Source organism: Camarhynchus parvulus, chromosome Z (assembly GCF_901933205.1).
Source record: "Camarhynchus parvulus chromosome Z, STF_HiC, whole genome shotgun sequence".
NCBI classification, from domain to species: domain Eukaryota; kingdom Metazoa; phylum Chordata; class Aves; order Passeriformes; family Thraupidae; genus Camarhynchus; species Camarhynchus parvulus.
In genome coordinates, this window is record NC_044601.1 from 53,000,432 (window position 1) to 53,028,342 (window position 27,911).

General features: G+C 39.1%; 1 protein-coding gene across 3 annotated transcripts in view; it reads left to right on the forward strand.

The window, feature by feature from the left end:
• SLC38A9 (solute carrier family 38 member 9) overlaps window positions 1-23,038 on the forward strand; it is a 45,757-nt gene extending 22,719 nt beyond the window's left edge. For all 3 annotated transcript variants that reach the window (XM_030968627.1, XM_030968628.1, XM_030968630.1), the window contains 6 exons: window positions 498-605; window positions 2,755-2,861; window positions 9,063-9,176; window positions 11,038-11,186; window positions 19,356-19,445; window positions 21,281-23,038. In XM_030968627.1, coding sequence (XP_030824487.1) covers window positions 498-605; window positions 2,755-2,861; window positions 9,063-9,176; window positions 11,038-11,186; window positions 19,356-19,445; window positions 21,281-21,446 — 734 coding nt within the window. In that variant the 3' untranslated portion in view covers window positions 21,447-23,038. The remainder of the gene's footprint in view (window positions 1-497; window positions 606-2,754; window positions 2,862-9,062; window positions 9,177-11,037; window positions 11,187-19,355; window positions 19,446-21,280) is intronic.
• Window positions 23,039-27,911: the final 4,873 nt, after the last annotated feature.

Genomic DNA, 27,911 nt, shown 5'->3' on the forward strand with positions numbered 1-27,911 from the left:
TTAACACAACGTTTTAATCAGTAGCATTGAAGGGTCATTACCAACTTCTAGCTCCCAGTGTAAAGTTCAGAAGTGCAGTAATTTCACTTTCCATTGAGCTGTTTGGCTCAAAAAGTAGGTGAACATTGTAATAGCTGGAGTGCTATGATCAGTCTCCACTTAGATTGAAATCCTGGCAGTGGAAGCTGGAACTGGTCTGTTTGTGCCTAAAGACCTACGTGCCCAGCAGCAGGGATTACAGGGTACTTCCGCTGCTGTCACCAGCACTGGGAAGTTATTAAACTTGCTGGAAGTTTACGTTGTGTGCATGTGCATTATTTTTTCCCTCTGACCTATAAGAGAAGTAAAAAAGAAGTTTAGACCTAGTATTCTGTTAGGAATGAATACTAACCATAACTGTTTGACTACTAGTAACTAGATGGATGGAGGAGAAATTAAACCCTGAATAAATACTTCGTACTATATCATGGTATTTGTTTGCCTCTTTTTTCTTCCAGGTACAATTTCAGTTGTCTACTTAGTTTTTCTGGTTACAGTAAAGGCTGCTCATCTGGGAATACACTTAGAATTCAACTGGTTTACAGAGAATGAATTCTTTGTACCAGGTAAGATAGTTAAAATGCAGTGGTGAAGTATATATTTGGTGAGTTTAAGATTTAATTTTTTTTTTCTCATTTACCTTTTAACACCTCTGAGACATAAATAGAAGAAATGCTGTCTGCTGTTGCAGCTAGAGGAAAGATCCCTCCAGACCAGGTGGCAAGGAATCCCTTTCCCAGTGATGTTCCTTAGTTAACAGGCAATGTCAACAGTAGGGAAGAGAAGGAATGCCTATCAGAGGAATCTTCAACATATCTCTTATGGCAGAGGGCTTACCTTAGTCCTGTTTCACCTATGTTATTTTAAGTTCTAGTTGTACCAGTTTCAGATCATGCCTATTTCAGTAGGAATTAGAAATGACAAACTGCAGACAGACTGACTGTTACAAGCTGTAGACAGACTGACTGTTAAGGGTGATTTAAGTTCTCCACACATCTTGCTTAAATGAAATAGCTCATTCATCATAATTTGCAAGTACAGTTTTCCTGTACTTCCCAGTCTATCTCAAGTTTTAGGCCATAATCTTAGTTGCTCTTCTCTTTCAAACACCCATTAGCTCTTTTTTTCCCATCAGTACCCATCAGTAGGTTTTTGTTTTTATTGAAGGTTGTTTGATGCCTATTTGTTCTTTCCAAATTACTGTTATAAATTCCTCTGTGAGATGCCATAGTTATAAACAAGAAGCATTTGGTATTGCTTGAACAGCTAGCCTAAAGAGATCAAGTTTCTTTTTTAAGAAACCTGGAATAAGAGAACAAAGGTTAGGTCCTAGTTGGCTTTTCCCCATCCTTTACAATAAGCAGAATTTTATGACCAGTTAGCTCTAGGGAGCTGTCCCCTGAACATTAGAATAGTATCCCTTCTTCTGTTCTTAGAAACAAATGAGAAAAATGGATTGTAGTGACGCATGTGCTGCAAGCCATTGAGAAATACAGCAGCCAGTAGTTTGATTAATTTGGCAAAAATTCCTACTGCTAGGAGATAGAAAAAGCAGGTAGCTAATGCATAAAAATACAGCTTCCAAGAGATTCTGAAACTGTCAGTTTGCTTTTTATTATTGAGATTGAAGTAGTGCATGGAAAACGAGCCTGGAAGTCGAGGCCAGAAGTCGCCTGTGCTCTCAATTCTGTCAGTAGCACATCATGCTAATTAGATATTGAAGGTACAGTGAAACCAGCTCTAGGGAAAGCCTGTTCTTTCAGTTTGGATAAGCCCTCCATTAGTTGCCTGGAGTGTGTTTACTTTCCTAACTTCATAGCACTTTGCAGAAGTCTATTTTAAATATGTTTGCATGGAGCTCTCTGTGGTTTGTTCTGTAAGGGTTTGTGAACCTCTGAAGAGTGTCGTGCTATACTTCTGGATGCTTTTCAGAAGCTGACTATCTTAGGGTTCTCTAATTGCTGTTAGCGCTCTAAAAAGTGAATACATTCTTAGGTAATACCAACTAGGATGATGCTTTAATGGTGTTATGCATTGGTGAATTCCTAGACCATTTGCAGCACTTCAAGAACCACCATCTTGTGAACATTTGAGTATTAAAAGAATACTTTTGAGTATTAAAAGAAGCAGAACAATGCTATTCCCATGAAGAAAAGAAGGAAATTCTTTTCATACATGCTGTGAAGCATGATAAGAAATTGCTTTGCCTTTCTTTATGCCCTGTCTTGTAAGCAGAACCTCTTAAATATCTACAGATGTAATTTTTCTTCTGGTAGCATAAGCAACTTCTTAATAACTAAAAGTGTTCTCAGGGTAAATGCCCCGTTCCCTCCATCTTCTTCTTCAGGAACCCATACGTATACAGCCTCACTGATGTCAATTCCAATTTCACAAATGATTTCCAGTTAAACTGTTGAGGAGCAGAGAACCTTGTATGTACCAATCTTAAATTAACCTAGTGATCGCTGATGGTTGGAGTCTATCAGAGAAGCCTTGCTGGAAAGTGTATTCTATAGTCGCTACTGTCTTCATACCTCTTGTACTTCCTGATTAAGTATCTGCATTGGCTATGGTCAGATATGAGATAGATTGTCCCATTTCAAGGTGGAGGTTCATGCCTTTGCCAGTACTGTCCACAGCACTGTATGTCGTCTGCCTTTTGTCATTGTTTGTTTCAAAGAAGTAATTTTAAAACACTTTTTCTTCTTTGTTTAGAGTTTAGAATTCTGTTCCCTCAGCTCACAGGGGTTCTAACACTTGCCTTCTTCATCCACAATTGTGTCATCACACTTCTTCAGAATAACAGGAATCAAGAAAACAATGTAAGTAACTTCACAAGACTGTGCTTATTTATTCTACATTGCCAGACAACGGTAGTATTTTCCTGTGATTTGATAAGAAAAAAGTTACACATTCTTTTCCTTGCTGTGAGGGAGTAACAGATAAATTACAAATTCATTTACATAAAAGCCCTGAGGAATGCCCCAAACTTACCAGCTGGTATTAAATGGCCAAATTGCACACAAGAGGCAGATGACTTGACTGTGTTGTAGGACTCAATGAAAACTGACCAATTTTAGAATGAAAAATGGTGGGAAATATTTGGTATGTGACTGATGTTAGCAGAATCCTGAACAGTAGTTTCAAGGTCTAGGTAATGCCTGTTCTCAGAGTTGCTTCAGTAGTTTTGTCTCACAATTCTAGTCAAAGTCTGTAGAGAAACTTGGCACAATTTAGCAAATCTGGCACGTTGAAACCTGGATCAGGAGGCTTTGTGATATATAGTCTTTGAACTGGTGTTTTGCCCTTGAAAAAGTTAAGCACTGCTCCTCCAGATGGAATTGCATTCTTTATTAATATCGTCCCATTTAAAAATACCAAGTGGAGTAAATACAATACACAGAGTCTGAGAGTAACTTTTACTCTAATTATTTTTATTATTTTATTTTTTCCTCCCTACTTCCAAGGATTCTTGTCCAGCTTCATTAAAATGTTAGCTGTAAAGGTACCTGCAATAACATAAGAAGATTTTTAAATACTAGCTGTATGAAAAACTGTAATGAAATCATGGAATCCCAGAATGCTTGAGGTTGTAAGGAATCTCTGGAACCTCTTGTTCCCCCTACTGAATCAGCATCACTAAGAACCAGATGCCTATACAGCACATCAGATAAAATATATCAGATTTGATTATTTGACAGTGAAGTGCAGATTATGTACCAATGCAATGAGATTACCTCTTAGAGCTTTAAAAGTCTGCCTAGTTACTTCCTTTTACCTGTTAATCAAGACCAGCTTGTGAATTATGTATCTGCAAAGGGGTTGTGCAGTCTCCTCCAGGAAGGCTTCTGAGGGCTTAGGGCTCCTCAGAAATCAGTTTAACATCTGAAGGTCTGGACAAAGATAGCTAAGTAAGCTTTTTCTTCATTTCCTTAAGAAAATCTTATGATGTGGAGAAGGGCAAGATTTCTCTTTAACTGTGGCTTTCAAATTCTAAAGGCTAGATCACCAGCAATCAGCTTTATATGCTGATACCTCATTCCATCTTCAAGGTTTTCCTGTGTATTTTCCCCCTCTGTTTACATCGAAGCAAGCAATCAGATGCAAAGAGCAGCACCTGGAGTGTTCTCCAGCTTGCTTTTCCTGTGTGAAGGAGGAAGAAACTGCTGCGTGCATTTGAATCAGCTTTTCTAATACCCTCCCTGGAGCTTAACTTGAATTTCTGAGTCAGCCGTAGCATGGATCTCAAGCTCTGCATTGCAGAAGAATGTTCAAATTGCTTCGAAAGGACAGCTTTGAAGTATGGCAGGAAAGATTTCTAATGGGAAAACAAATCTCTGTGTAATTCTTGTAGTAGTTTTATGTGGCTGGAGATTGCCTTTCCTCTTTGTAGCTGTACAAGAGCTTTTCACCTAGGTCTCAAAAGTGCTTTGCAAATGTTAATGAAGTACCTGTGCTCTTGAAGAGCTGTTTTGTGATTATGTCACTAAGCTGCTGGGCTAAGTGGGAGATTTCCATGTGTATAGGGGTCTTGCCCTCTGTCATAAGTCATGGGGGGTTTTTCCAATATATTTACAAGATGCTTTCTGCTCCCAGTATCTGATACTGACATAACTCCTTGGATAAAAACTTCACTGTTTTATTGATGGACTTCTAACATGGCATCCCCTCAGTGTTCTGTCAAAAGGCACAGAACTTGGCAAGCTGGAAAGGCACTGTTTTAGTCTTGAGCAAAACTTACTGAAACTAGAGGTCATAGAGCAACTCTCTGGGGAGGTGGAAGAGAGTAAGACAAACAATAACATTCCTCTTATGGAGTCAGAAATTCAAAACAATAGCAGCTTCCATTCTGGTCACAGGCGTGCATCACAGCCCAAAGCTAAAATACACATGGGGGAGGAGTGCTCTGGCCGCTATTCCTGTACAGTGGTGTGGGTGTGAGAAGAGAAGAGCAGTGCACCAGAGTAAGCCACATGTCAGCAGCACAGCCTGGAGAAGCCCTGTGAGCAGGTTTTTAGTCTGCAGTTCAGAATTGACCTTCCTGGTCTCATCTCCCACTGCTGCTGCCTCCTTGTATTTATCAGCATAAGTTTTTGTACAGTGTCAGTCAAATGGTTCAAAAACAATTTGCATAGGAAATGTAACCCAGCCACAAAAAGGAGTGTAGGTGTGGGTTTTGGTTGGTTAGTTTTTTCCTGATTGATGTCTGTGATCAGTTTCCCTGAGCAACACTATAGATGCTACACAAGCCCACCATGATCTACAGGCATAAATAAGCTAGTGCTGTCTCTTGACAGTTGTTTGTGGATATATCTCTGGGAGAAAGGCTGTGAGTGGGGAGGTGTTTTTTGTCTAGGTATTAACTGCAGAAGGCATGGAGCTGTAAATGGTACTTATTTTCTGCAGTATTGAGACACTTTATTCCCTGTAAACAGACTGAGCTCCCATTGATGGTGCCATACCATTGGTTTCTGTTTCCTGCCAAAATTATGCACAGCATCATCCATCCTGGTGAAGTACTTATTTTTGTCATCCAGTTAAATGTTACTACTTGCCCTTGATGCACGAGCAGGTGAAGTCTATTTTTATGATCTAGATCAAAGTCCTGTTGAGATATTAGGGAGACAGCATCTCTCTTGAGAAAAGACTAGTCTGAAATGGGATGATCAAAGGGTATTTCAAATTTGGTAATCATTACTAAGCACTGATACAGGCTTCTCCATCCAAGAAGCAGCTCCACAAACTAGCTTTCACTGGTACTGAGGAAGGAAGTGAACTGTTTTCTCCATGGCATCCAGCAGGCAAATCAAGGCCTGGAAGTAGCCTGTGGCAGCATCATGTAAGAAATGTCCGTAGAGCCACAGAGCCTCCTCTGTGCCCTGTCAAATCCCGTGCTGCAGGTCCGGCCAGCACCTGAGTACTGACTGGTCTGTGGATGTGATACAATATCTTGTACTTTCAGGGCTATCTTTGTTAGCTCCACACTCATCCTTTTGTTAGGAGGCTGATTTCTTCCTTTGTTCTACTGCTGCTGCAGGCCTTGATCACCCAATTTTCTCTTCTTCCAGCAGCACTTCTAACAACTTTTTTGTTCTGTGGATCTGACCAGGAGAGCTCCCTGTCAGAAGTAACTGCAGCTAACATATGCTCTCCAAGCTCTGTCTGAAAATCTGTCTGTTACTTCAGGTGTGTTTGAGAAGGGTATGGCAGGGATCAGGCTGTGATCCTTATGAACTGTGACGTGCATGTTACCTTAGATACTTTGAGACTCCCACTGTGATTCTACAAATACTTCCTGCTTCCAACATTTTTTTTTCTACAAGTTTGATTCTTAAACTGTGACTGTAAGAATTGCTATATTCTTATGCTTAGGCAGCTTTCACCACAGCAATGTCCACTTTGTGTGAATGTAAATGCCTCGAGTATCAAATTTAAAACAAAAAAGTGTAGGTATTGCTCTTACTTAAAATAATCCTTTTATCTCTCCCCATGTATTCTTTGATTTTTTCTGGAATTAGGCTGTCTAAACAGTACTGTCAACGTCTTTAGGGAGTGAACCCAGGTCTCTTGAGGAATAATGAACATTAATCAAAAGATGTTATTGTTATGTAAACCCATGTTGTTGTACAGAGGTAGCCATCTTATACACAGAAGCATGTATTTGGAAGGGAGCTGATGGATGTTTGAGAAAAAAATAAAACCCAGGTTTTCAAGTTGTCTATTTCTTTTTTAATAGCTATTAGATCAAAATCTGAGTACTCTTTGTATGGTGACAACACTTGGAGAAAATAGTTGTGTTACATGCTATGAAAATAAATTACCAGAATTATCTCAGCACTTAGTTTCAGTGCAGATTAAGGCATACCCCCTTAAGAACTCTGGAAACATGAATTGGTTAGTACTGGTGCAAGTACCTGTTGGAGGTAATGGCACACCACCTATCTACCATTTTTCATGTCCAAAGGAAGCCGTAAGAATTTTATGTCAGATTTCTTGCCCTCACAACTGCATGCACTCATCACAGCAAAAATAGTTTTACAGTTGGTTCTAGAACTTATGTGTAAGCAGAGTCCAAATAACAACTGTGAGTTACAATACTGTTTTTATGCGCCAGGACTACACCTAAAATACCAGATTTAAAGCAGGTTTTGGCAGATGATTTGCATTAAGATGTGCAAAACACACTGGATGTGTTTTGAAAAATTGTCCAAGTCCTGTCCTAAAGAGATGAGAGTCTGTATCTCTTTACAAAACCACATTACTGTGTCTCTTGAGTCCTACAGTTAATGGAAGTTATTGATAAATACCTGCAAGAAATTGGATGCTCATATTTAATATTCTTAAAATTAGTTCTTAAAGTGGGTGGGCACTAGTGCTTTTGGAGATGTAGATGATATATAAAAACCTGTGCAGCTTCTCATGTCACAAGGAGAAATTCTGCATATAATTTAAAGAAAAGGCTACTGCTCAGCTTCTGATGAAAGTTGATGGTCCTTACTCAATGGCCAGTATGAGGAGAGTGAAGTCTAGGGAATCATCTTCCTTGTGCATTTAAGTGGTCAGAAGAAGGAAGAGGTTGCAGCTAGAAATGTGCAGCTGCTGGGAGCTTGAAGGATGGCACATGACCCTGGAACATGTTCAAATCACACTGATTCCTTTTTGCCGTCGGCCCCTAAAAGGCAAATAATATTTCTTATCAGACAGCAATCTTCTACGCCAAAAACACTGGCAAAATGAATAGGAGATTCCACGTCTTTCACAAAAAAATGGCTTCCATCTGAATTTCCCTCACAACTCATAATCTAGTATTTTATAATTTCCTTGGGGATTGCCTTGCCCTTGGCAAAGCCTGGAGTGATGTAGGATATGCTTATTCTGTCAATAAGATAATGTGAAGAAGCACTTAGGGAACCATTCCCATGCACAGATGTGAGGAAGCTTTGCTCAGTGGGCTGGCTGGAGGTGACAATTATCACCCTGCTCTGGAAACCAGTATAATCCTAATAATTTGGTGCTATGCCTGGGCTAGTAAGACTTGCTTCTCAGTCTTGAGAAAATAGGGTCATGTATTGAAACATTACTAGTAATCCTTTGAGAAGCTGATGATTAGCAGCAGCTGAACAAATGGTTTTCTGTAAGGTGATGAGTGTTTTGTACTGTAACAAAACTTATACAGAATTTAGTTAGCTAATAACTAGAAACAAATGGTCTCCCTCTTTATTTCCAAAGGAAGGAATTTATGTAGAAGAATAACTCAGTAAGTACATTGCTGTGAGATCAGTCTGATGTATATGTGAATTCTCTAGTTTCATAAAGTACTTAATTAGTTTTGCCAGTTATTTTCCTGTAATAAATGTGTGGTTATTTTTGTTTTGTGGAAAATATTTGTATATATTATATACCTTAAAAAGATAGCCAAAATTTTCAGAACTGAACTTTGAAGTCTAGGTTTAAATCCATACTTAAGTGTATGTAGTGTAGTTAGATGTGGATTTAGGACACTAGCTTCAACACTCTTTCCTTAAAACCTCTGATTAAATTCCTTTGTATTACATCTGCAGTTGGGTAGACCGATGTCTTTGCAAGATTTTATTTATGACAAGAAATTTAACATAGGGCTTTCTGTGTGTCTATGTTCCAAAGGTCCTATTAGGAATAGATGAATGTAAGAAAGTAAGAATTTCTTGTTTGTTTTAATAACTAGTGCATAAAAAACAACATGCTACATCTATTGGTGTATCTCATTCATAGTGCCTTTTTTGTATGTTGAGAGATAAACAATACATGTCTAGGTCCACTTTGGGGTATTGCAGCCTTCTGATCTGATTAGAACCAGGTCTGAAGTCTCCATCCAAGTAGTAGGAAGTTAAAATAAAAATGTACAAGGGATAGTAGTAAACATAAGGAAGTAATGCATATAAAAGTAACAGTAATACATGAAATAGAAATCTTCTTATGAGGTTTTTATTTCATCTGGTTTTGTGTGTAAGTGCTGGCCAAAATAAAATCTTGTTTTTCCTCAGGTGAGAGACCTCTCTATTGCATATTTCCTGGTTGGACTAACATACCTGTATGTTGGAGTGATAATTTTTGCATCTTTTCCTTCTCCACCATTATCCAAAGAATGTATTGAACAGGTGAGATATTTTACTGTAGTATATATTTCAAGGAATCACAAGATGGGTTTTTTGGGGGGACCAAAGTGGCTCATCTGGTCCAACCTCCCTACTCAAGCAGGGCTATCCCAGAAGATGTGGCACAGGATTGTATCCAAATGGTTCTGGAATATCTTCAGTGAGGGAGGCTCCAGAACCTCTGGACACAATCTGTTCCAGTGCACCATCACTCACACTGTGAAAAAGTTCTTCCTCATCTTCAATTGGAACTTTCTGTGCATCAGTTTCTGCCCGTTGCCTCTTGTCCTATTGCTTGGCACCATCAAGAAGAGCCAGATCCATCCTCTTGGCACCCTCCTTTCAGATACCTGTATACATTGATGAGGTGAAACAGGAATAGGCCCAGCTCCCTCATCCTTTCCTTGTGAGAGAGGTGCTCCAGTCCCTTGACCATCTTTGTAGCCTTGACCTGGACCCACTCCAGGAGCTCCATGTCTGTACTGAGAAGCCCAGAACTGGACACAGCACTCCAGATGTGCCTCACCAGGGCTGAGTAGAGGGGCAGGATCACCCACCTCGACCTGCTGGCAATGCTCTTCCTAATACATGCCAAGATACCATATTTGTCCTTAACCTTTTAATAAATACACAATAAAAAAACGCCAGTTACTGCATCTTGCTTCATGATTCATCCTGGTGGGAACATCTGCACTTGACTGTGGTCAGTTGGTGGGACACCTTGTGGGCACTACCAAACAGATGAGTAATGCTTGTGTTATCTCATTTATATTCATAAATGGTTCCCAATATTTCAGTGAAAACCAAACATATAATAAATACTCTGTGAAAGTGATGAAGGACCCAAATGAGCAAGTGAACGATTGAGCTTTTCATTTCTATAGCTTCTTTAATCCTGAGAAGTGTGTGCAGTAACTCATTGGGATTCCAGAAGAAATAGAATGTGAAAGCAAGCTTGTTTAGATAGGAGTCCTCACTGCAATTACGTTTGAAGTCTGACCTCTGGAGTTTGACACTGGTGAGCCTTTCCAGCAGAGTTCTCCTGATAATAGCACCACATGAAATACTCTGTGAAGGCCAAAAACTCTTTATCTGCTTCTAGGCAAAGCTGATTTCCACGCCCTAAATTGCTTCAGAGATAGCAGTATCAGTGGGGGATCCATTTTATGCCAGGTGTTCTATAGCTCTGGCATAATATTTAGCAATAAGGTAGCATTTAAAGGCTTCCTCTGACTGTGGATTAGTTAGAACTGGTACCACTGTTAAACAATGAAATTGTTTTTTTAACCACCTGAAATAATTTCACAGGATGAAATCCACACTTAAATAACATGCAATGCATGATTTTCTTCCAATTTATTTTCTTAGCTATCTCAAGTACTTATGAAGCTGTTTATATATTTCTGTGATGTTTAAGTCTTATAATACTTTTTCAGATGTTCCCACTAGTAGTGTATGGTCCCTTCCTCGTTTGTATGTAATGCAGTTTTACTCACTAAGTAACTGTTTTTAGTAAGTAGGTATGGTATGATAGATAAAAGGAGCGTATGAATCCATCTGCCTTAAAGGTCAGGTGGCCTTTCCAAAGCCTGGATTGTTTGAGGGTGTTCAGAAGATCAGAAAGCAATTCTTTATGTAATACTGGCATTAACCCTGACATCTGCTTAGTAACATTCAAAAATTGGTTGTTATTTTGTGGCAAGGCAGTTGTAAAAGAGGGAGAGGGTTTTTCATGTTATAGAGTTCATTTAGCAATTGTAGTTGTTTGGGTTTTGTCCCATTCTTTCTGGCATATAGATATTAAAACCCAGCAGATATATGTATACAAGCAACCATTGATGTGTAACATTACTTATATGTTTAGAATTTTCTAGATAACTTTCCCAGTGATGACATCATGTCGTTTGTTGCAAGAATATTCCTACTGTTCCAAATGATGACTGTATACCCACTGTTGGGCTATCTGGCACGAGTTCAGCTGTTAAGACAGTTTTTTGGAAATGCTTACCCAAGGTAAGAAGTCTGTTTCTTGACAATAGTTTGGCACACTCTGTTTAACTGGCTTTCTGTTGTCAGAAATTTGGCTAGGTTTTTGGGGATTTTCTTTGTGCATTAGGTTCATTTCATAAGCTAGTTTCATAGAGTTTGTAGAGTCAGGGTGAATAGGCACGCCTGCAGATCAGGACTGTTACAGAGCAGAATAAGGTGGGGGGGGTTCTTTTAGTTTAGCTCTTCATTTTATCAATAAATATTAATTTTGTCAACACACTCCCTTTGGGTTATGCGATTATATGACAAAAGAAAAGTTGTGCAGGGAAAAAAATTGTTTAGTCCAGGAGCATTTAATCTAGCAATCTTTAAGCTGTGAAAAACATATACTCCAGATACTAACCTTTCAGCATGCCATCTTTGTTTTGATTGTGCATGATTAGTAATCATCCATCTGTTTTTAAACAGAGCTAATAGCTAAGTGAGTTGTTAGTTATGCTATCTGGGCTGCTGCTATGCTTATAAAAATAGCTTTTCACATGCTAATTTCAGAGATGAGCCACACCCTTGCATTTGTACAGTGTCTGTACTCCAGGGAAGAGCTGATGCAGATTTCAGTTTTAGTTTGGTTTCTTAAATAAAACCTAGGACATTTCTATTTGGAGTACTGGAGTACTGAATTTGTCACAGCTGAGAAGTTGCCATTAATCTCCAAGTTTCTTATTTTGTATTGTGAATTACTGTTGATGGAGGAAAGAAAAAAAAAAATCTCAGAAAGGAATGTGTATTTCCTCTGTGGCATCAGCAGTTCAGGTCTGCAGAGATGTTGTTCCAAGTTTCAGGTTTCTTCTGAGTCCTGAAATAGGTTCTAGAAACTGAATGCCTAAAATTAGGCAGTGAAATAAATGCCTGCTTTTTTTGACTCGGAATTGTATGCAGTTCAACATTGGGGTTTTTAGGAACTGCTGCAAGTTACTGTTGGAAACAAGGCCATTTATATATGTGCTAAAGATGGATTTCACAGCCACTGGGAAATAGTCTTGTCCTTTATATTATGTGGATGTGCCTTTTCCTATCTCCTCCCTCTAGTTACTCTCTGACCAGAATGGTTTTCGTTTCCCTCACGGGCTCTCCCAGAACCTGCAGCTTTGTGCCAGTCTCTTCTCAGGTTAATTCCAGCTTGCTGTTTTAAGCCTTCGTGGTATGACGAATTTGATGATGCAAATGCTTGCTTGATTCTTGTCTCCAGGATGTCCTGTGGGTAGCTTCACTCATTTTTAAATTTACTTTGTTTTAAGACTCCTTGTAGTGAAGTATTTAAAGCTTCTGAGAAGTTAAAAATGGTTTCTAGGAAGCCCTATAAGTCTCTCCAACCTGTAGTGATAAGGTAGCATATTCTGGCTGATGGGCTCTCTCTCGCTCTCTGGCATCCCAGGTGTCTCAAACACAGCACAGAAATCACTGAATTAACCTTCAGGTTCTGTCTTCTGTGCATTTACAAGGCCAGCCCTTGTTTTTTTCTATGCAGTGAAGACTTACTGGAGGCTCGTAGCAAGCACAGAACATGTCTGTGGGAGGATAGTAAAGATTTACTGCCTGATTGTTGAATATGTCTTCATGACTGGTTCTCACCAGTCACCTAAGATGACAAATCTCCTTTAGTAGCACTTTATCACTTCTCTAGGAAAAACTTCAGTATTTTTGGTTTTCTCCAGAGCTGATTTTGTAGGGATATGTTTTACAAATATGAAGCTTTTGCTCTTATTGACATAGACTGGTATCTTACTGGAGAACCTATTGATTTACTCTGAACAACCTACTTGGAAATATTGATTTCTGTAGCTTTTTGTGTAGGAAAATAAGCACTCTACTAATAGTTTAATATAATTGGATTATTTTCTCAAAATCCTCATTAATCAGGGCTAACAGCTCTTGGGCAATAAGAAGATTGATCTGTATAGATTCATGCTTTACCTCTTAGATGTCTGTACGAGGTGAATATATGGAGGAGAATATCCTGGGTCATATGCCTGGAGAAAATTTTTGTATGAGTAGTGAGCCCAAAGGATGAAAAAGGAGGCAAAGAGCAGGATCTCTGTTGGCAACCTAGCCTCATTTAACTCTGTGATTCTATATACTAAATCACATATCTTTTCATAGATGCATCTTTCTTATATTGAGTTTTCTTCAGAAAAGCAGATGAGAGAAATGTTGTAAATTTGCCTTCTGACTATAATTTTCCAACCAAAACAACAAAAACAACAAAGTCAGAAACCCCTAACAGAAACACCTCCTTCAGTCCAAGTCTCCATTAGAAATTTTCCTATCTCCATTTTTAAGCTGTTGGTTGCTTCACATGGAAGCTCATTGGTTTTAAAAGCCAGGCTCCTTCACATCAGCAGTTATTTGCAGGTGTGGATTCCTGATGCTGCTGTGGGTGGAGTTAACAGATACCCATTGAGTTAATAAATGGAATTCTGTATGGATGCAACTTAAAGCAAATAGCTTGATCTCACACATGTTTACAGGGCTGCCAGATAGTTTTTATTTCCTGGGTGTGATTGTATTGCTCAGATCAATTTCATTCTCTGGGTTTTACCGCTTTTTCTTTATCTGAAAGTGGTTATAGTAAAGCACCAAGATATTAGTTTCCTGTTTTGGAATTTATAGTCTAGATTTTTTATCTAATCAAAGGCAAAATCTACCAAAAGTAACATCATAATTAATATCCTTTTTTTTTCTGGAAAACCATGGATTATAACTTGATGATAATGAGAAACTGCATACTCATCTTCAAAGGAGCTTTTATTGTCTGAAGACTTGATTTTCATCTCTTTTGTGTCACGCTTTTTATTCTGTAGTGCTATTTTTCTGTTAACAACTCTTTGCTGCGTACCTATAGTGTATCCTACTAACCCATAGTCTTGGGTGATGAAGCAGCTCAGCCTCTCCAAACATAAATGCTTAAACAGACAATATGTAACTTTTTTTACTCCCAGATTTCCCAATAGACATAAGCTGAACAGTGGGAGATTGCTTGTCTGAAAGGGAATGGGAGCCTTGTCTTCCAACAGTCAGGAGGAGAGCAAAAGCACCATTGATTCTAAGAAAGAGGATTCTCCTTGCTCTTATGTACATGTATCAGTGACTTGTGTCTCTGCCTATCTTAAACTCAAAGACACATGTAGACATGCTAGACACAGCAGTCTTCTTACAGGCATCATCACAGAGAATCATAGAGTGGTTTGGATTGGAAAGGACCTTGAAGATCATTTGTCCCAACCCCGCTGCCATCAGCAGGGACAACTTCCACTAGACCAGGTTGCTCAGACCCCCATCCAAACTGGCCTTGAACACTTCCAGAGGTGGGGCATCCACAGCTTTCCTGGGAAACCTGTTCCAGTGTATCATCACCCTCGCAGTAGAGTTTCTTCCATATATTTAACCTAAATCTCCCTCTTTCAGAGTGTATGCATTCCTCCTTGCCCTGGCACTCCAGTTCCTGTCAGAGAATCCCTCTCCAGCTTCCCTGTAGGCCCTTTCAGATACTGGAAGATGTCTGTGACGTCCCCACACAATCCTCTCTTCCCCAGGCTGAACAGCCCCACCTTGCCCAGCCCATCCTCATAGCAGGGGTGCTCCAGCCCTCTCCCCAATCTCCTGGCTCTCCTCTGGACTTGTTTTAACACCTCCTTGTCATCGTGCTGGGAACCCCAGAGCTGGATGCAGTGCTTCAGGTGGGGTCTCAGCAGAGCAGAGCAGAGGGGTAGAACCCCTCTCTCATCTGCTGGCCAACACTGCTTTGGATTCCTGTGGCTTTCTGGGCTGGGAGCACTCATGGTGAGTTTTCCATCAGCCATCACCCCCAAGTCCCTCCCCTCAGGGCTGCTCTCAATCACTTCTCTGTCCAGCCTGTGGGTGTGTCTGGGATTGCCCCAGTGCAGGTGCTGGACCTTGCACTTGGCCTTGTTGAGCTCCCTGAGGTTTGCATGGTCCCACCTCTCAAGCCTGTCCAGGTCCCTTTGGATGGCATCCCTTCCCTCCAGAATGTCCACTGCATCATACACAGCTTGGTGCTGAGGGTGCACTCAATCCACAAATCCTTCAGCCTTTCTCTACTTCCTACAAAAGATTTAGAAATGAGAAAAGGCATCCTAATTCCTTCTTTTATTTTGCAAAATGTGTGCTAGTAAACAGATTACAACAGGGAAAGGGATGTACTGGGACAAAACCCAAGGAACTGTTCATTCTCTTTGCTCTCCCTGGTGTTGTTAAGGAAGGCCAAAATTTTATGTATTGGGTAATTGCTTTCTTTTCTAAAATGAGATATGTTTGTAATGGCGTCATTTAACAGCTGATTTAGGGCCAGATGCGTGTGCTTTATCTGCTGTTTCTTGCTTGACTCTGGATCTTCTTATGTGTACAGAAAGCCAATTTTTTATTATTGTTACTGGCTCTTTCCTACAGTAATATTTGTGACAGAGATTCCCTTGATTAATTATATAGTGTGCATAAAGTGCTTTAAACAGTCATCTGATGATTTTTAAAACCTTTTTAACATCTTTCCTGTTCTGAGAGGTTAAATAAGCTGATAGACAAAAATCACTTAGCTTTCCTTATTGATTGTCATCCCTTTACTCCATGGTAGCCCAGCAGACCTGCCAGTTCTCCCACAGACATATGTCTTCTGATGCAATGAAATACATTTCTTCTGTTTGCATGCATGTTTACTTGTCTGCTCTTCCTCTAACTTCTGCCTAGCTTCTCTTAAAGGTTGTGATTGATTGTCTTTTGACCAATGCCACTTGAGTGAGATTTCCAGGAAGAAAATGCATTTTTAGATACAGAAGCCTCTCAAATATTCTTACTTGGGTGATCCTGGTTTTCTTCTTTCCTTGCTTTCCAGTTTCCCTTATTGTGTGCGTTCAGCCTGTGACTCCATGCTGAGTCTTGAACTTCTGAGAGAACTTAAAACTTGGGGGGATTTAAAATCAGTTTCTGTCTTTAATTTTCCCCTGTGCTAGGGTTTGGTTTCACTGTTTTTGACATGATTCTTACTTTGAGGATGCCAAAGTTAATTAGATATATGTGGTCACTGCAGTTCAGTGACTTACGAGTAGCTGCCATTCAGTGGGAGAGAACTTGATGGAGCAAGCCCTTTAATGATCTTCTGGCATACAAGGTTGTTTCTCCCCTCTGTCAATCTTAAAAGTTAACCTTGCCAGGAGAGAAAAACGTAAGACTTAGGGGAAAGCTTGCATTTTTTTCTAATTTTTTCCCTTCTCCTTTCCCTTACCATTTTTGTGGGGTTGCAGGATTTTTGCAGGTGTGCAGTGATTCTCTTTATAGAAAAGAGCTAGAATCTTCAGCTGCCCAGCTGAGAGTATGGAGACTGAGGACAGAATAGAAAAGACTTGCCATGGATGTGCTTCCTTTGTGAATTACAGCCTCCTTCAGGCAGCCCAACCTGTGCCTCAGAGCAGTAGCCCTATCCAGGCTGCCCAGGCAGACAGTCCAGCCCTGGCATGGGCCACCCAACTCTGCTGCCATTGACCGTGATGAGGAAAGTTACACCACATAGAAAACCCCTGTATGTGACCAGGGTGATTAAGCACAAACAGGCCAAATCTTTTCTAATCTCCAATGTCCTCTAAATACTTTTCTTCATATAATTGTAATAAGCAGTGGTGTGGTTATTTCCCCTGCCTCCAAATGCTGTTTTCCTGACTGTCCTTTTGCAGTGTGTTGTGAGTATTAACTTTACTGTAAGCCAGTGTCAGGCTAAACCTGAGCAATTCAGAACTTATTAAAATGTCACGGGCTATGAGAAATGCTTGTCCTGTCTGGAACACACCTGCATGGAGCTCTAGAGTCCTAAGAAAAGTACTGCCTCAAATAATGTAGCTACTTGTAGCCCTAGGTATCAGATTTTACTTTTTTCAGAAGGGTAGGGTTTTTTTCATAAATGGTAATGCCTTTCTCTCCATCAAGATCAAGACTTTTTCTCCATCCTGGAGATGAGCTGAGCTGTGACTATCTGCCTAGGTAAAAGAAAGGGTTTGCTGGTTAAATACCTGTTGTCCACTGTCATGGTTACAACTCAGGCTGTTTCAAAAGGTAAAGAAAGGAGCAAGGATGTTCCAGGGGAGAAAGCAGTGTAATCTTTCACATTGAAACAGATAGGTGCAAAGCCTTTTCAGACCTTCTTTCAGATTTTGGTATTGTTCTTGAGGAATCTGATTAATCTTGACAGAGAAAACTGCAAAGCATTACTATGCAAGTACTGAATTGCTTTGGAGACGTCAGCATTTGAGGACTTTCGAGAAATTGTTTTCAATTGAGCCAGAACACATTGTCCCTCCCTCAACCCAATAATCCTTTCCCAGATCAAGAAATTGAAAAATGTTTCATTTCACACCAAAGATACAGACACCCCTATTTGCTTTCAAAATTTAAAAGAATCTAGAAGTATTTTTTTTAAAACAACAGCTTTGAACAACAAAATCACGTCTTCAAAGCATGCCAGAATAAAATACTTCAGAGATTTTTCAGGTTTTCTACTAAAATACTCTGAACTGACACAAATTTGCAGAAGATTTTTGAATTAGTAAGCCTGCACTGGTTTTAGTCCCTCTTGCTAAAAAAATAATCTTAGCAAAAAGAGAATGGAAGAAGTACTGTCATTTTGTGTGTCCATGAACTTTCTGCTTCAGTTGTGTGATAGTAAGATTTGTGATCTGCCACGTGTAGGGAGACAGGAAGTAGTTTTTAATGGCAGCCACTTTTTTGTGAACAGGTCAGTTAACTGGCTTTCCTTAGCAGTATTAGAGAAGGTGTACACATTTGGTCCCTAAGAAGTCTGATTCTTGGTATTTTATTTTTTGTTCATGAGGTCTTACCAGATTTATATCCAGAAAAAACTTAAACAGCTGCTGCAGTCTCACTGCAATTGTTGATCTCTAAGGTACTCCTCTTGCACCACTGTTAAAATGTCATGTACAAAATTGAAGAATTTTTTTGTCTTTTTGAAATAAATGTTAAAAGATTGAAGGTTAAAAACAGTCCGTTGCTAAAATTATTCCTTTGTGTTTTAATTACCTTCATTTCCCTGAACTTAAATGAGACTGTTCTATGTCTTTAATCTTTCTTCCTAACTTGGAAACTGGCAGGCAGCCTTTCAGCCATAGCCATGGAAGCTGTCACTTTTTAAAAGTTTGTTAGTTAGATCCTCCATAATACACATACTTTCTACAGTGAAGAAAAAATTAGCCTTGGCTTACAGGTTTCGTATATTTTAGGAAATCATGTTCTCCAGAAGAATAAACAAAACCTGTAAGTGTATGTATGTTTCCTCTGTGAGAATTCTTTTTTCCCTTCATAGAAACAGCTGTGTGACCAAAATATCACAGGTTTTTATTCTATTTCCTGACTTTACCTTATGCTAAAATATGCCAACATTTCATATTCCCGAAAGAAAAGTGATACTTTCCTGAGTCTCAGCTCTGTGCATAACTGCACTGAATTTGTCTGTTGCAGTAAAAGCTGGTTTTGCAGAACAGAAAATCTCAATTTTTCTCATCCTTAATGCAAAAGGAAAGCAACAGGAAATTATTTGTAATAACAAATTCAGCAAAAAAATTCAGCATAAATTGGATAGAAGCAAGGTAGTTCATTACAGTTCCTATACTGTAAGACATCCAGCATTTTAAATGTTTGTCCTCTATCAAAATGCAGTAGAGTTCAAATTTTAATAGTGTTTGTAATGTTTTCCACTTGATGCATCTTTGCCTTTCTTCTGGTTTCCATTAGCTCACTTTGAGCAATTCAAATCGTTCTGTGAACAAGCTAATTCTTTCTTGTGGGAATTAAGTTATACAGTATTGTTTCTTTGGTATTTGAATGTCCATCTGAAATACTTGAGTGCTGAGTACCATGTATGATATTTTTTGTAAGAATTGCCAAATTGCACATTCTTATTTCTTAAGAATATTTTGAGTCAAAATACTAGAAATTCGCACTCTGAATATTCAGTAGATGACATGTTTGCTGTGAAATTAATTAGCTTTAATAGAGTGAGTCATGCAAATGCAAACACCATCCCTGTACCAGTTAAATATTAGAGTAAATGAAGGACAGTGGTGGTATTTTGTAATAAATAAAACATGTTAACACTATTTTCTCACTTTCCTGTAGCCTTTTCCATGTGCTTATCCTGAACCTAGCCATTGTAGGAGCTGGAGTAGCAATGGCAAGATTTTATCCAAATATAGGAGGTATCATAAGGTGAGTGTTGGTTGCAGTGAGCTTCCCTGTGGTGTTACTACGTTTGTGTCTTGATGTTGAAAAAGAGCACTAATAATTGTACCTTTATATTTTCTGAAGCTTATGCCTTCTTAAGTTGTAAATAATGATTTGGTGTGTAAACAATCAGCTGGCAAAGTTCTGACATCTGTTATTCTGCCTCTCTGTCTGAGGTGGCTGAGTTTTACTGGAGGTGTACTTCAGGACTTTGTAACTCTACTCATAAAAAAATGTGGTGCCAGAAGAAAAGTTGCTTTGTTATTGTGTTCTTCTCTCAAGTTTCTGTTTTGTATTAAGACCATTGGAACCTGGATTGAAGGTCCATAATAAAAATCCAAGAAAGCAAGTGGCATCAAAGTGCCTCTAAATGATATCTTAGATTTACTATGTTGCTGAAAAGGTTGGATTTCTATAATTAGAAAATATTAGAGGAAATAATAAGGACTCTTACTTTACTATGTTTGACGTCAACATATTTATATGCATTGTCATTTATTCTTGGTTTGCATCTTTCCTAAAGCAACCAGGAGAGGGAGGTGTTTAAAAATACTGAAATCTGCAATTATAAAACCAGAATGACAGGTTTGGGTCTGACCAAAGTAGCAAAATAACTTACTTTTGCTCAGTGGCTGGTCTTTGAGGGTTTTTCCCATTTCCTCTTTTTCTTCTGTCTCTCCTTGTAGTAAATTTTTTTGTATTCCAGTAATAGAGATGGTCAACTAAATTGTCATCACAGACTCTTAGAATGCTAGAATGGACCTTAAGGTTGTAAGAGACCTTGAAGCCCATCAAGTTCCAGCCTCCTGCCATGGGCAAGGAACACCTGCTGCTAGACCAGGTTGCTCAGAGTCCCATCCTACCCAGCCTTGAACATTTCCAGGGACGTGACATCCACAGCTTTCCTAGGCAACCTATTCCAATGTCTCAACACCCTGTCAGGAGAGAATTTCTTCCTGATGCCTAATTTGGTTAAACATTGTGCAACACATATCTCTTTTTGCAAACTGGTGCTTATCTAATTTGTCTATATTGTGCATAGTAACCAAGCACGTTGGACAGTGGATTTCCAGCAGATAAATTTATACAGTCTAACATGCATGCTTGCAAGTTAGACTGATCATTCCTTGGAAAGGAATGTTCAAATATATGAAAAAAAATATGTTGTTACTTAATAACATTTGGCTTCTTAGTAGATGAAAATAATGAGAACATTTTTGTAAGCAAGGGATGGGTTAGAAAGAGAGCAGTTAAATGTTTCCCTTGCTGTGGTTGATCATGTTACCAGAAGGGCATGTTGTTCCTTTTATGTCTGAAGAATGATTTCTAGAAGCTCATTAAATAAATTAAAATAAGAATTGCACATTCAGGAACATTTCTATATTTAAATGCTTTAATATGTGTTCTCAGATGGCTGGGCTGCTATGAGGTTTGCAGTTCTGACAGTAAAGGATGTGTAACAGAGGATGCACTGTCCAGTCTCTTTCTGTTGCATGTTGACAAATTTCCCCAAAGAAACATCAAGTCTTAAGTAAGGGATTTAGTCCCCAACAGCATCACAGGGTGTGACTGAAAGGACAGAGCTGTGTCAGAACGCAGGTACAAGCAAGCAAGGGGCTGAACAACACAGAGGGTGATAATTAAGTGCTAGTGAAGGGTGTAGAGGTCAGTAAGGAACAAAAATTGATGTTTAGTGATTGCAGATATCCAGATTGTTCATTGGTTTGGTGAGGGGAAATTACAACAAGAAATAAGAATAAAGGCAAAGCATTCATTCTTTTTTTTCTTTTTTTCTTCCCCTCTTCTCTCTCTTTCCTCAGATACTCTGGAGCAACATGTGGTCTGGCCTTCGTGTTCGTGTATCCATCACTCATCTACATGATCTCCCTGCACCGTGCTGGGCAGCTGACGTGGCCCGCACTGATTATTCACATCTTTATAATCCTCCTTGGACTGGCTAATCTGATTGCACAATTCCTATTGTGAAAACTCCCCTTTCTCCCGTGATTGTCACAATTGGTACTGCGATATTTGGCAACAGCCTTGAGCAACACTGTGAGGCATGAGGACCGTCCTCAATGTGGGGATCTTGGGAAAAGCTTCACCTTTGAAACAAATTCAAAACACATCATGCAAGTGCTTTACAGGAAACATGTCTTGCTTCACTGAAATCACATGGAATCTTATGAGAAGTGAAATGGTTCGCATTTGAGTGATACAGTTCCCCTGGTTTTGTTGAAGGTGAATCAAAAATTAACGACTCTCAAATATTTTAATATTTTACAGCACATTTCTCCAAACACAAAGCTTCCAGCCTCAAGCTGTGGAAGTCTTTCCTCCAAATGAATTGTCCTTACCTTGATGAGCAGACATACTTTCTCAGTATTGTTCACTGACTCTTTGAAATGCTCTTTTGTTGCAGTCATTTTCCTGATTTGTTTGGAAAATGAAGAATTTATTGTCTTCCTTCTTTTTTTTTTGGGTTAATTTATAGTCACTTGGGTCAAAATGCACTCTTAATTTTGAATACGCTATTAAATTGTTTTGGCAATATTTTTCCTCTAGGAAATTCCAACAATGAGAAACAATAAACTCATGTTTCAGTGTTTTATTCAGAACCAATATGTACACAACTTATTTGTGATCTTACAATACAAAAAAGCCAGGAGGATAAAAAAAATTAAAAGAAGACAATTAAAATCAGTAATTCCAGGCTTGACCTCAGTTCAACTCTGTTACTGGGCTATTATGTGCTGTGAAGTTGTCTTGTCAGGAGTTGCATGTGGTTTTTATGGATGTATGGTGTACACAGCATTTGTTCATCACAGGCTTGCCCTTGCAGGGTCTTCCTCTGGTGGTCTCCCACTACTACTACACATTTTGGATGTGAGCAGAGAGACAAAGCCAGCAGTCTTCAGAATCATGGATGAAGGGAAAGAATTTAAGTTTTAAATAATTTTTAGCAGAAGCTGGAAGAATCTGGGAAGATTTTGTTGTGGAGTTGTTTGGTTTTTTTTAATTCTTGTTTACAAATTAAGAGGGTGTACATGCATAAGCACATAGACACCTTCCTTCATCTACCTGCTGTAACTCTGTGTTTTAATCCAAAACATGCAGTAATTAAGTTGCCATAAACTAGTGGAATGTAATTTTTGTGGTTGGAGAGAGAGAGTATAAACTCCTCTTTGTGCAGATTTTCAGTGCATTAAAATAATCAACAAATGTAGAATAATTGAAAGAGAACTTTGAGCAATACTAAATTCCAAAGTAAGTAAAAGAAGAAAAAAGTTGGAGTGGTGCAATATTTGTGAAGTAGGAGTTGGGAAAGATAATTACATTGCAGTGCAAGAGTTCATATTTTCATCAGAAAGACAGTGAAAAACAACCTAAGTTATTACCATGCTTCTCTGGAAAATTATGTGAATTTTTTTGGCGGTAATGTAAATCTATATGTTTTATTTGGGCTCCTCAAACTGTGTAAAGGACACTCACTTTCCTAAATATCCTTTGATTTGTATGAAATACGAGATTCTATGGGTTTGAAATACTGTCTGCAGAATACAGTGATTATTTCCGGTTGTTCTTTTCTTGTGAATCTTTCTGTGCCTTTAAATAAGAATTGGAGAATACATCCATCATGTGTTCTGTTTTAGAGAGAACTGTCTGCCCCATCCTTGTCATTTTCATTTTGTCCTGTGTAGACTCTTACAAGAGAAGTACTTCAAAACCAAAAGGAAAGGACAAAAGATACAGATTTCCTATTATTGTTGGCTTATTCACATTAAGCTCTTGTGCTTATTTATTATAGGTTCAGTGCTTAATTTAGGTACAAGCCCTGATGAGTGCAAGTAATTAAATTTTATTATAGCCTTCCATCTTCCATTTGAATATGATTCCTTTATTTATATCCTTGTTATTGAAGCTGATAGTAAAACACCCACTGATTTTAGCAGAATTAAATTCTCTTAGGATCTAGTAGTCAACAAAAATTCCTAAGAAAGACAGAATTCTTGGTGAAATGTCCTCATTGCATCTTGTATCTTTCTCTTTTTTCAGTTACGCAATGTACAATGACTGAGTTAAAATTTAGAAGGAAATTATTCACAACATTTATAGAAGACACTTTTAGCTCTGTGTTACAGAGATAGATTCTTGCTACACTGTTTATTTATACAAGCCTGTAAAAACCTTTGATTTGAATTACAAACTGATAAGCATTAGAGTGATAGCAAATATTTCATTACACTGTCATCTCCTTAAGCACACTTTCTTATAAGAAAGTATTTTTTAATTTTGCTACATGCAGTTGAGATTTTCACAAGCATGAGAAGAAAGTCAGGAGTGTGTAAGTAGATTGGCATTTTCAGGGATTCTCTTCTTTGTCAGCATCCTGAGTTAAATAGTGTCTTAAAATTTAATGGAAGCGTAAATGCCCTAAAACACCAGAGGTAGATTGCAGTGTCTTTTTTTTGTGCAAGTACAAAATGTAGTTGTTTACAAAGACACACTTCATCTGCAGTGATGGCCAGCTAATTTTACTTCCTTAGATTCTGTGTTCCAGGATATCATCATGTAGTTTAGCAAAGCAAAGAATGTAATACATGGACCCAGTCGTGTATTGTGAGATGTCATTTATTACCTTCTCACAGAAGAAAAATAATTTCTGCTGGAAATACTGAATTATGTCTTTGCACTTGAACTTCGCTGAAGTAAGCTGTGAGGTGAAACACTTCTGGCTCTGGGCATTGACTAAGAATCTAAGGTTTTCTACCTAACAGTACCAGGCTCCTCGTTTGGCACCATCCCTAACTCATTGCATTCTGTCAATCCAGCCCTCCATTTTATGTGATAACTCAGTGATGCAAACTGAAATTTTTGTTGCATGAGGTTTGAGCAGCTGCAGTTAGTCCTCTGTGCTGATACCATCATGCTAAAATCCAGATCTCAGGATACATAAGGCGTTAACCCAGCACGACCTTCAAACATTGCCAAAGCATAAGTAGCCAGGGGAATTCCCAGGAAGCTCCAAGAGCAGTTGTGGACATGCCTGTGTGGTGAATTTGTGGACTTGTCTGTAGGTTATTACACACTTTGAGCACTGATGCCAAGGGATTAGTTTTTCAGTGGGAGTGTTGTGATGAACAGAATTCTTTTCTAAATACAAGGACAGATGCTATGGCTTATAAGTCTGTCTTCTCTTAGGACACGAGAAAGAACTACCTTCCCTATATGCTTGTACTAATCTCATTGCATTCTCTGTAATGGCCTAGCATCGTTTTGTAAAGTTTTTGTGGCCCAGATTCTTCCTTCCAGCTTCTAGTGGTCTTCATAATTTCTCCTATGTTTACTGGCTCTCAGTTTTTCCTTTGTTCTTCCAGTCTCTCACAGCTGCATCTGTTCCTACAAATAATTTTTTCCCATTCTCTCTGGATTGGCAATGTAATGTTAATGTATTAAATCATGTAGCTCAAAAAGACCTGTGCAGCAAATATGAGCATTTGGGATTCAAACATTGTGTCATGTGAACAGAGGGTCTCAGGAAGGATATTTTATGAAACATTGCCTGTTTTCTTAGAGGTTCAGCCTTTCCAATGCCTTGTGCAAAAATACATGAAAATAATGGCATTTGGTTGCAGCACTGAACTCTTTGTGGTGCTGATAGCTTGCCTGCCCAACCTTCAGGCTGCTCACTTCTCCACCCTTCTGCACAAGGGTTGTCTTCTTTTACATGCTCATGGAGCCTTTTTTTCCATAGGGAGTCAGCTTGAGAGTCTGAAGGTTGCCAGAGCAGTTGGTTCCCCATTACTGCTCTAACCTGGCATCTCCCAGCTTTGAGCACAGGACTCTGGGCAAGTGTTAATGAGCCTGTAAGGATATGTAGTCAGCCCTAAGGCTGATTACACTCTTTTGTAGAGTTTACGAAACAAAATTTATGTCCATCCATCCATGAATGTCTGGAAAGGTGAGAGGCAGCAGCAGTGTAACTGAGTTACATCACAGCCAGAGCTGTGATGGGAAGGAGGAGAGACTTCCTGGAATACGGAGACAGTCAAAGCTAGGATGTACAGTCTATGGGAAGTCCTAGAGGCTCCTGTGTACAAGAGCCAGACTGACGCTGCAATCTCCAGGTTCTGCAGTAAAATGGTAGTGAGGGAGGTGAGAGAGATGCTAGCCTCTGGAAAGTGTGTTTGTGCCTTACAGGATGTTGTGCTTCAGAGGAAAACTGCACTAAACATCTGTCACCTCTATAACAGATATGAAGATACCTACCTGAGGAAAAATTAATAATGGGAGAAGGATTAGTGCTTAGCAGTAACTGGTACTGCTACCAACAAGATAGTGTCTCTCTTTCCTTCAGCTGGAAGCAAAAAATAATTCCTGTGGGCAGGTCACAAAATCTGGGAGCCATCTTCAGTAAAAAATATGCTATTTTAGTAGATTTTTGAATAAGTTCTTAATAGGAAGTAAAATACTAGCGATAGACAAAGCACTGATGTGTTTGGTTTAGCCTGTTGTACTGTGCTTAATGGGGGAGTACAGTGTAAGCTTTTTCCTCTGAGTTGGTATTCTATGGGATTGGAACCATGATCAGTGTATTTAATTCCTTTGCACTTGAGAACACTGTTCAACTGCTCTTGGAAAGGAGCAGGACTCAACTTGCCAGGTCATTGCTACCTCTGCCTGCTGTAATTTCAGAGGTGGAACCAGTGCCACATAACAGTTGCTCTGTGCTTTGTATTTCCAAACACCAGATGATCCAAGAGGGGCAGAAAGGGTCTCTCTTTTTCTTCAAATTTACCTAATTATGGATTTTCTTATATACCTCCTTTTTGTAATCCTGAAATAGATTAGACAGTCCAGATGAAAAATGCAGGGTTTTTTTGGTCACATCTAAGTATGCTTGTACTGCAGCTTGGCTAAAGCTCATTGAATTATTTCCAATAGCCCAAAAACTGTTTAAAAACTGCTGTCCATGTGTTTCCTTTCATAATTGTTTGAATGGCCTTTTTTCAATTCTGTGAACATTGTTAACTTCTGACATTTCATTAAACTGTTAGAGGAAGTTGAGATTAGTCAGGTCGTTTCAAATCAACACAGCAAAGTCATTCAGCTGCAATAGGAGGGGAGGGGAAATGCCTACACATTTGAGTACCAGGCTAGATACCAAATGCCATACCAAAGAGGGACATTGCCCCACTGCCCATCTGGCTTTTTCTCTTAGAGCAAAAGAAGGTTGATTTACCCCAGGGGATTCAAATTACAGGCCTGTCATGGGAAGAGAGGAAAGGCTGTTAGCTGTTTTTTTATTTCTCTCTTCAATTAATACTTTTTTTTTTCTTTTTTTTTTCTTTTCTTTTTTTTTTTTTAATAATAAGAGCCCAAGTTAGCCTAAGTAAACTCTTCCTGGAATCTCTTCACCTTCGAGCATAAGAGTTCAAAGGATCTGGCTGGTACAGAGTGGCAGAGACAACGAAGATGATTTCCAGGAACACTTTGTGCTGGCTTTGTGTGTTTGGAATTTGGAAGAGCCCAAGGTTGCTCTGCATTTCTTCTATAGAGGTGTAACACGGCTTCACTAAGGGAAGGCTGAGTCTCACCTACCCTGTCTGCTATCCTTGGGCCCGAGGGGGAGGATTTGCATGACTAAAGTCCTCTGTTATGGAAATATAGCTGCTATTTAGGGTACAGCCAGATTCACAACAATAGACAAAAGATCATATCCTGCCTCTTAGAAACTTGCCATGAGCAGATTACTCTTGACTGGTGTTCCTAAGACTAGATTTATCAAGCCTTTGAAATAATTCCAGCGTTTATGATGCCACTGGCTCCCTATTTTTACAGGGTTGGCTCAGGTTCAAGTGTCATCTTGTCTGTCCTCTTGATACACTGTATACCAAAGGAGTGCGAAGTTAGGGGTAAACTCTACAGCCAAACTCTTGCTAATTGTGATTTCTTCTCTGAATAATTAGTTGTGGTATCAAAGATGTAACAGAATTTGCTATTAATGGCAGGAGGGTGTTGCATTTTTTTAAACTAACTGATCTGTCCTTAAACAACCTTGGTCTATAAAAACATGGAAAATATGAGTTGCAACTGCATGAACTGTTCATGCTTCTACTCCGACAGAAAAAAATAAGTTTAGTTAAAAAATAACAGAAGGAGACAGTTTTTGCTCTCTGAGTGCACGTGTTTATACAACTTTCTGTAGGCAGCCAGCTACCCCACCGTAGCAATTGCAGTAAGTGATGGGCTTCAGCTTCTCCAGAAATAAGCTCTTACCTAAAGGTGCACTTTTTAAAATTCCTTTCCTATCTGCTTTCATAGATAACTCTTGCCCCAAGGAACCCCTTTCAGACAGGTTTGTTCACCTGATTTGCACCTTGGTTATAAATTGCCATTTAGTGGCATCAAAGGAGAATGGAAGTGACCACAGGCTTCCACACCTTCCCT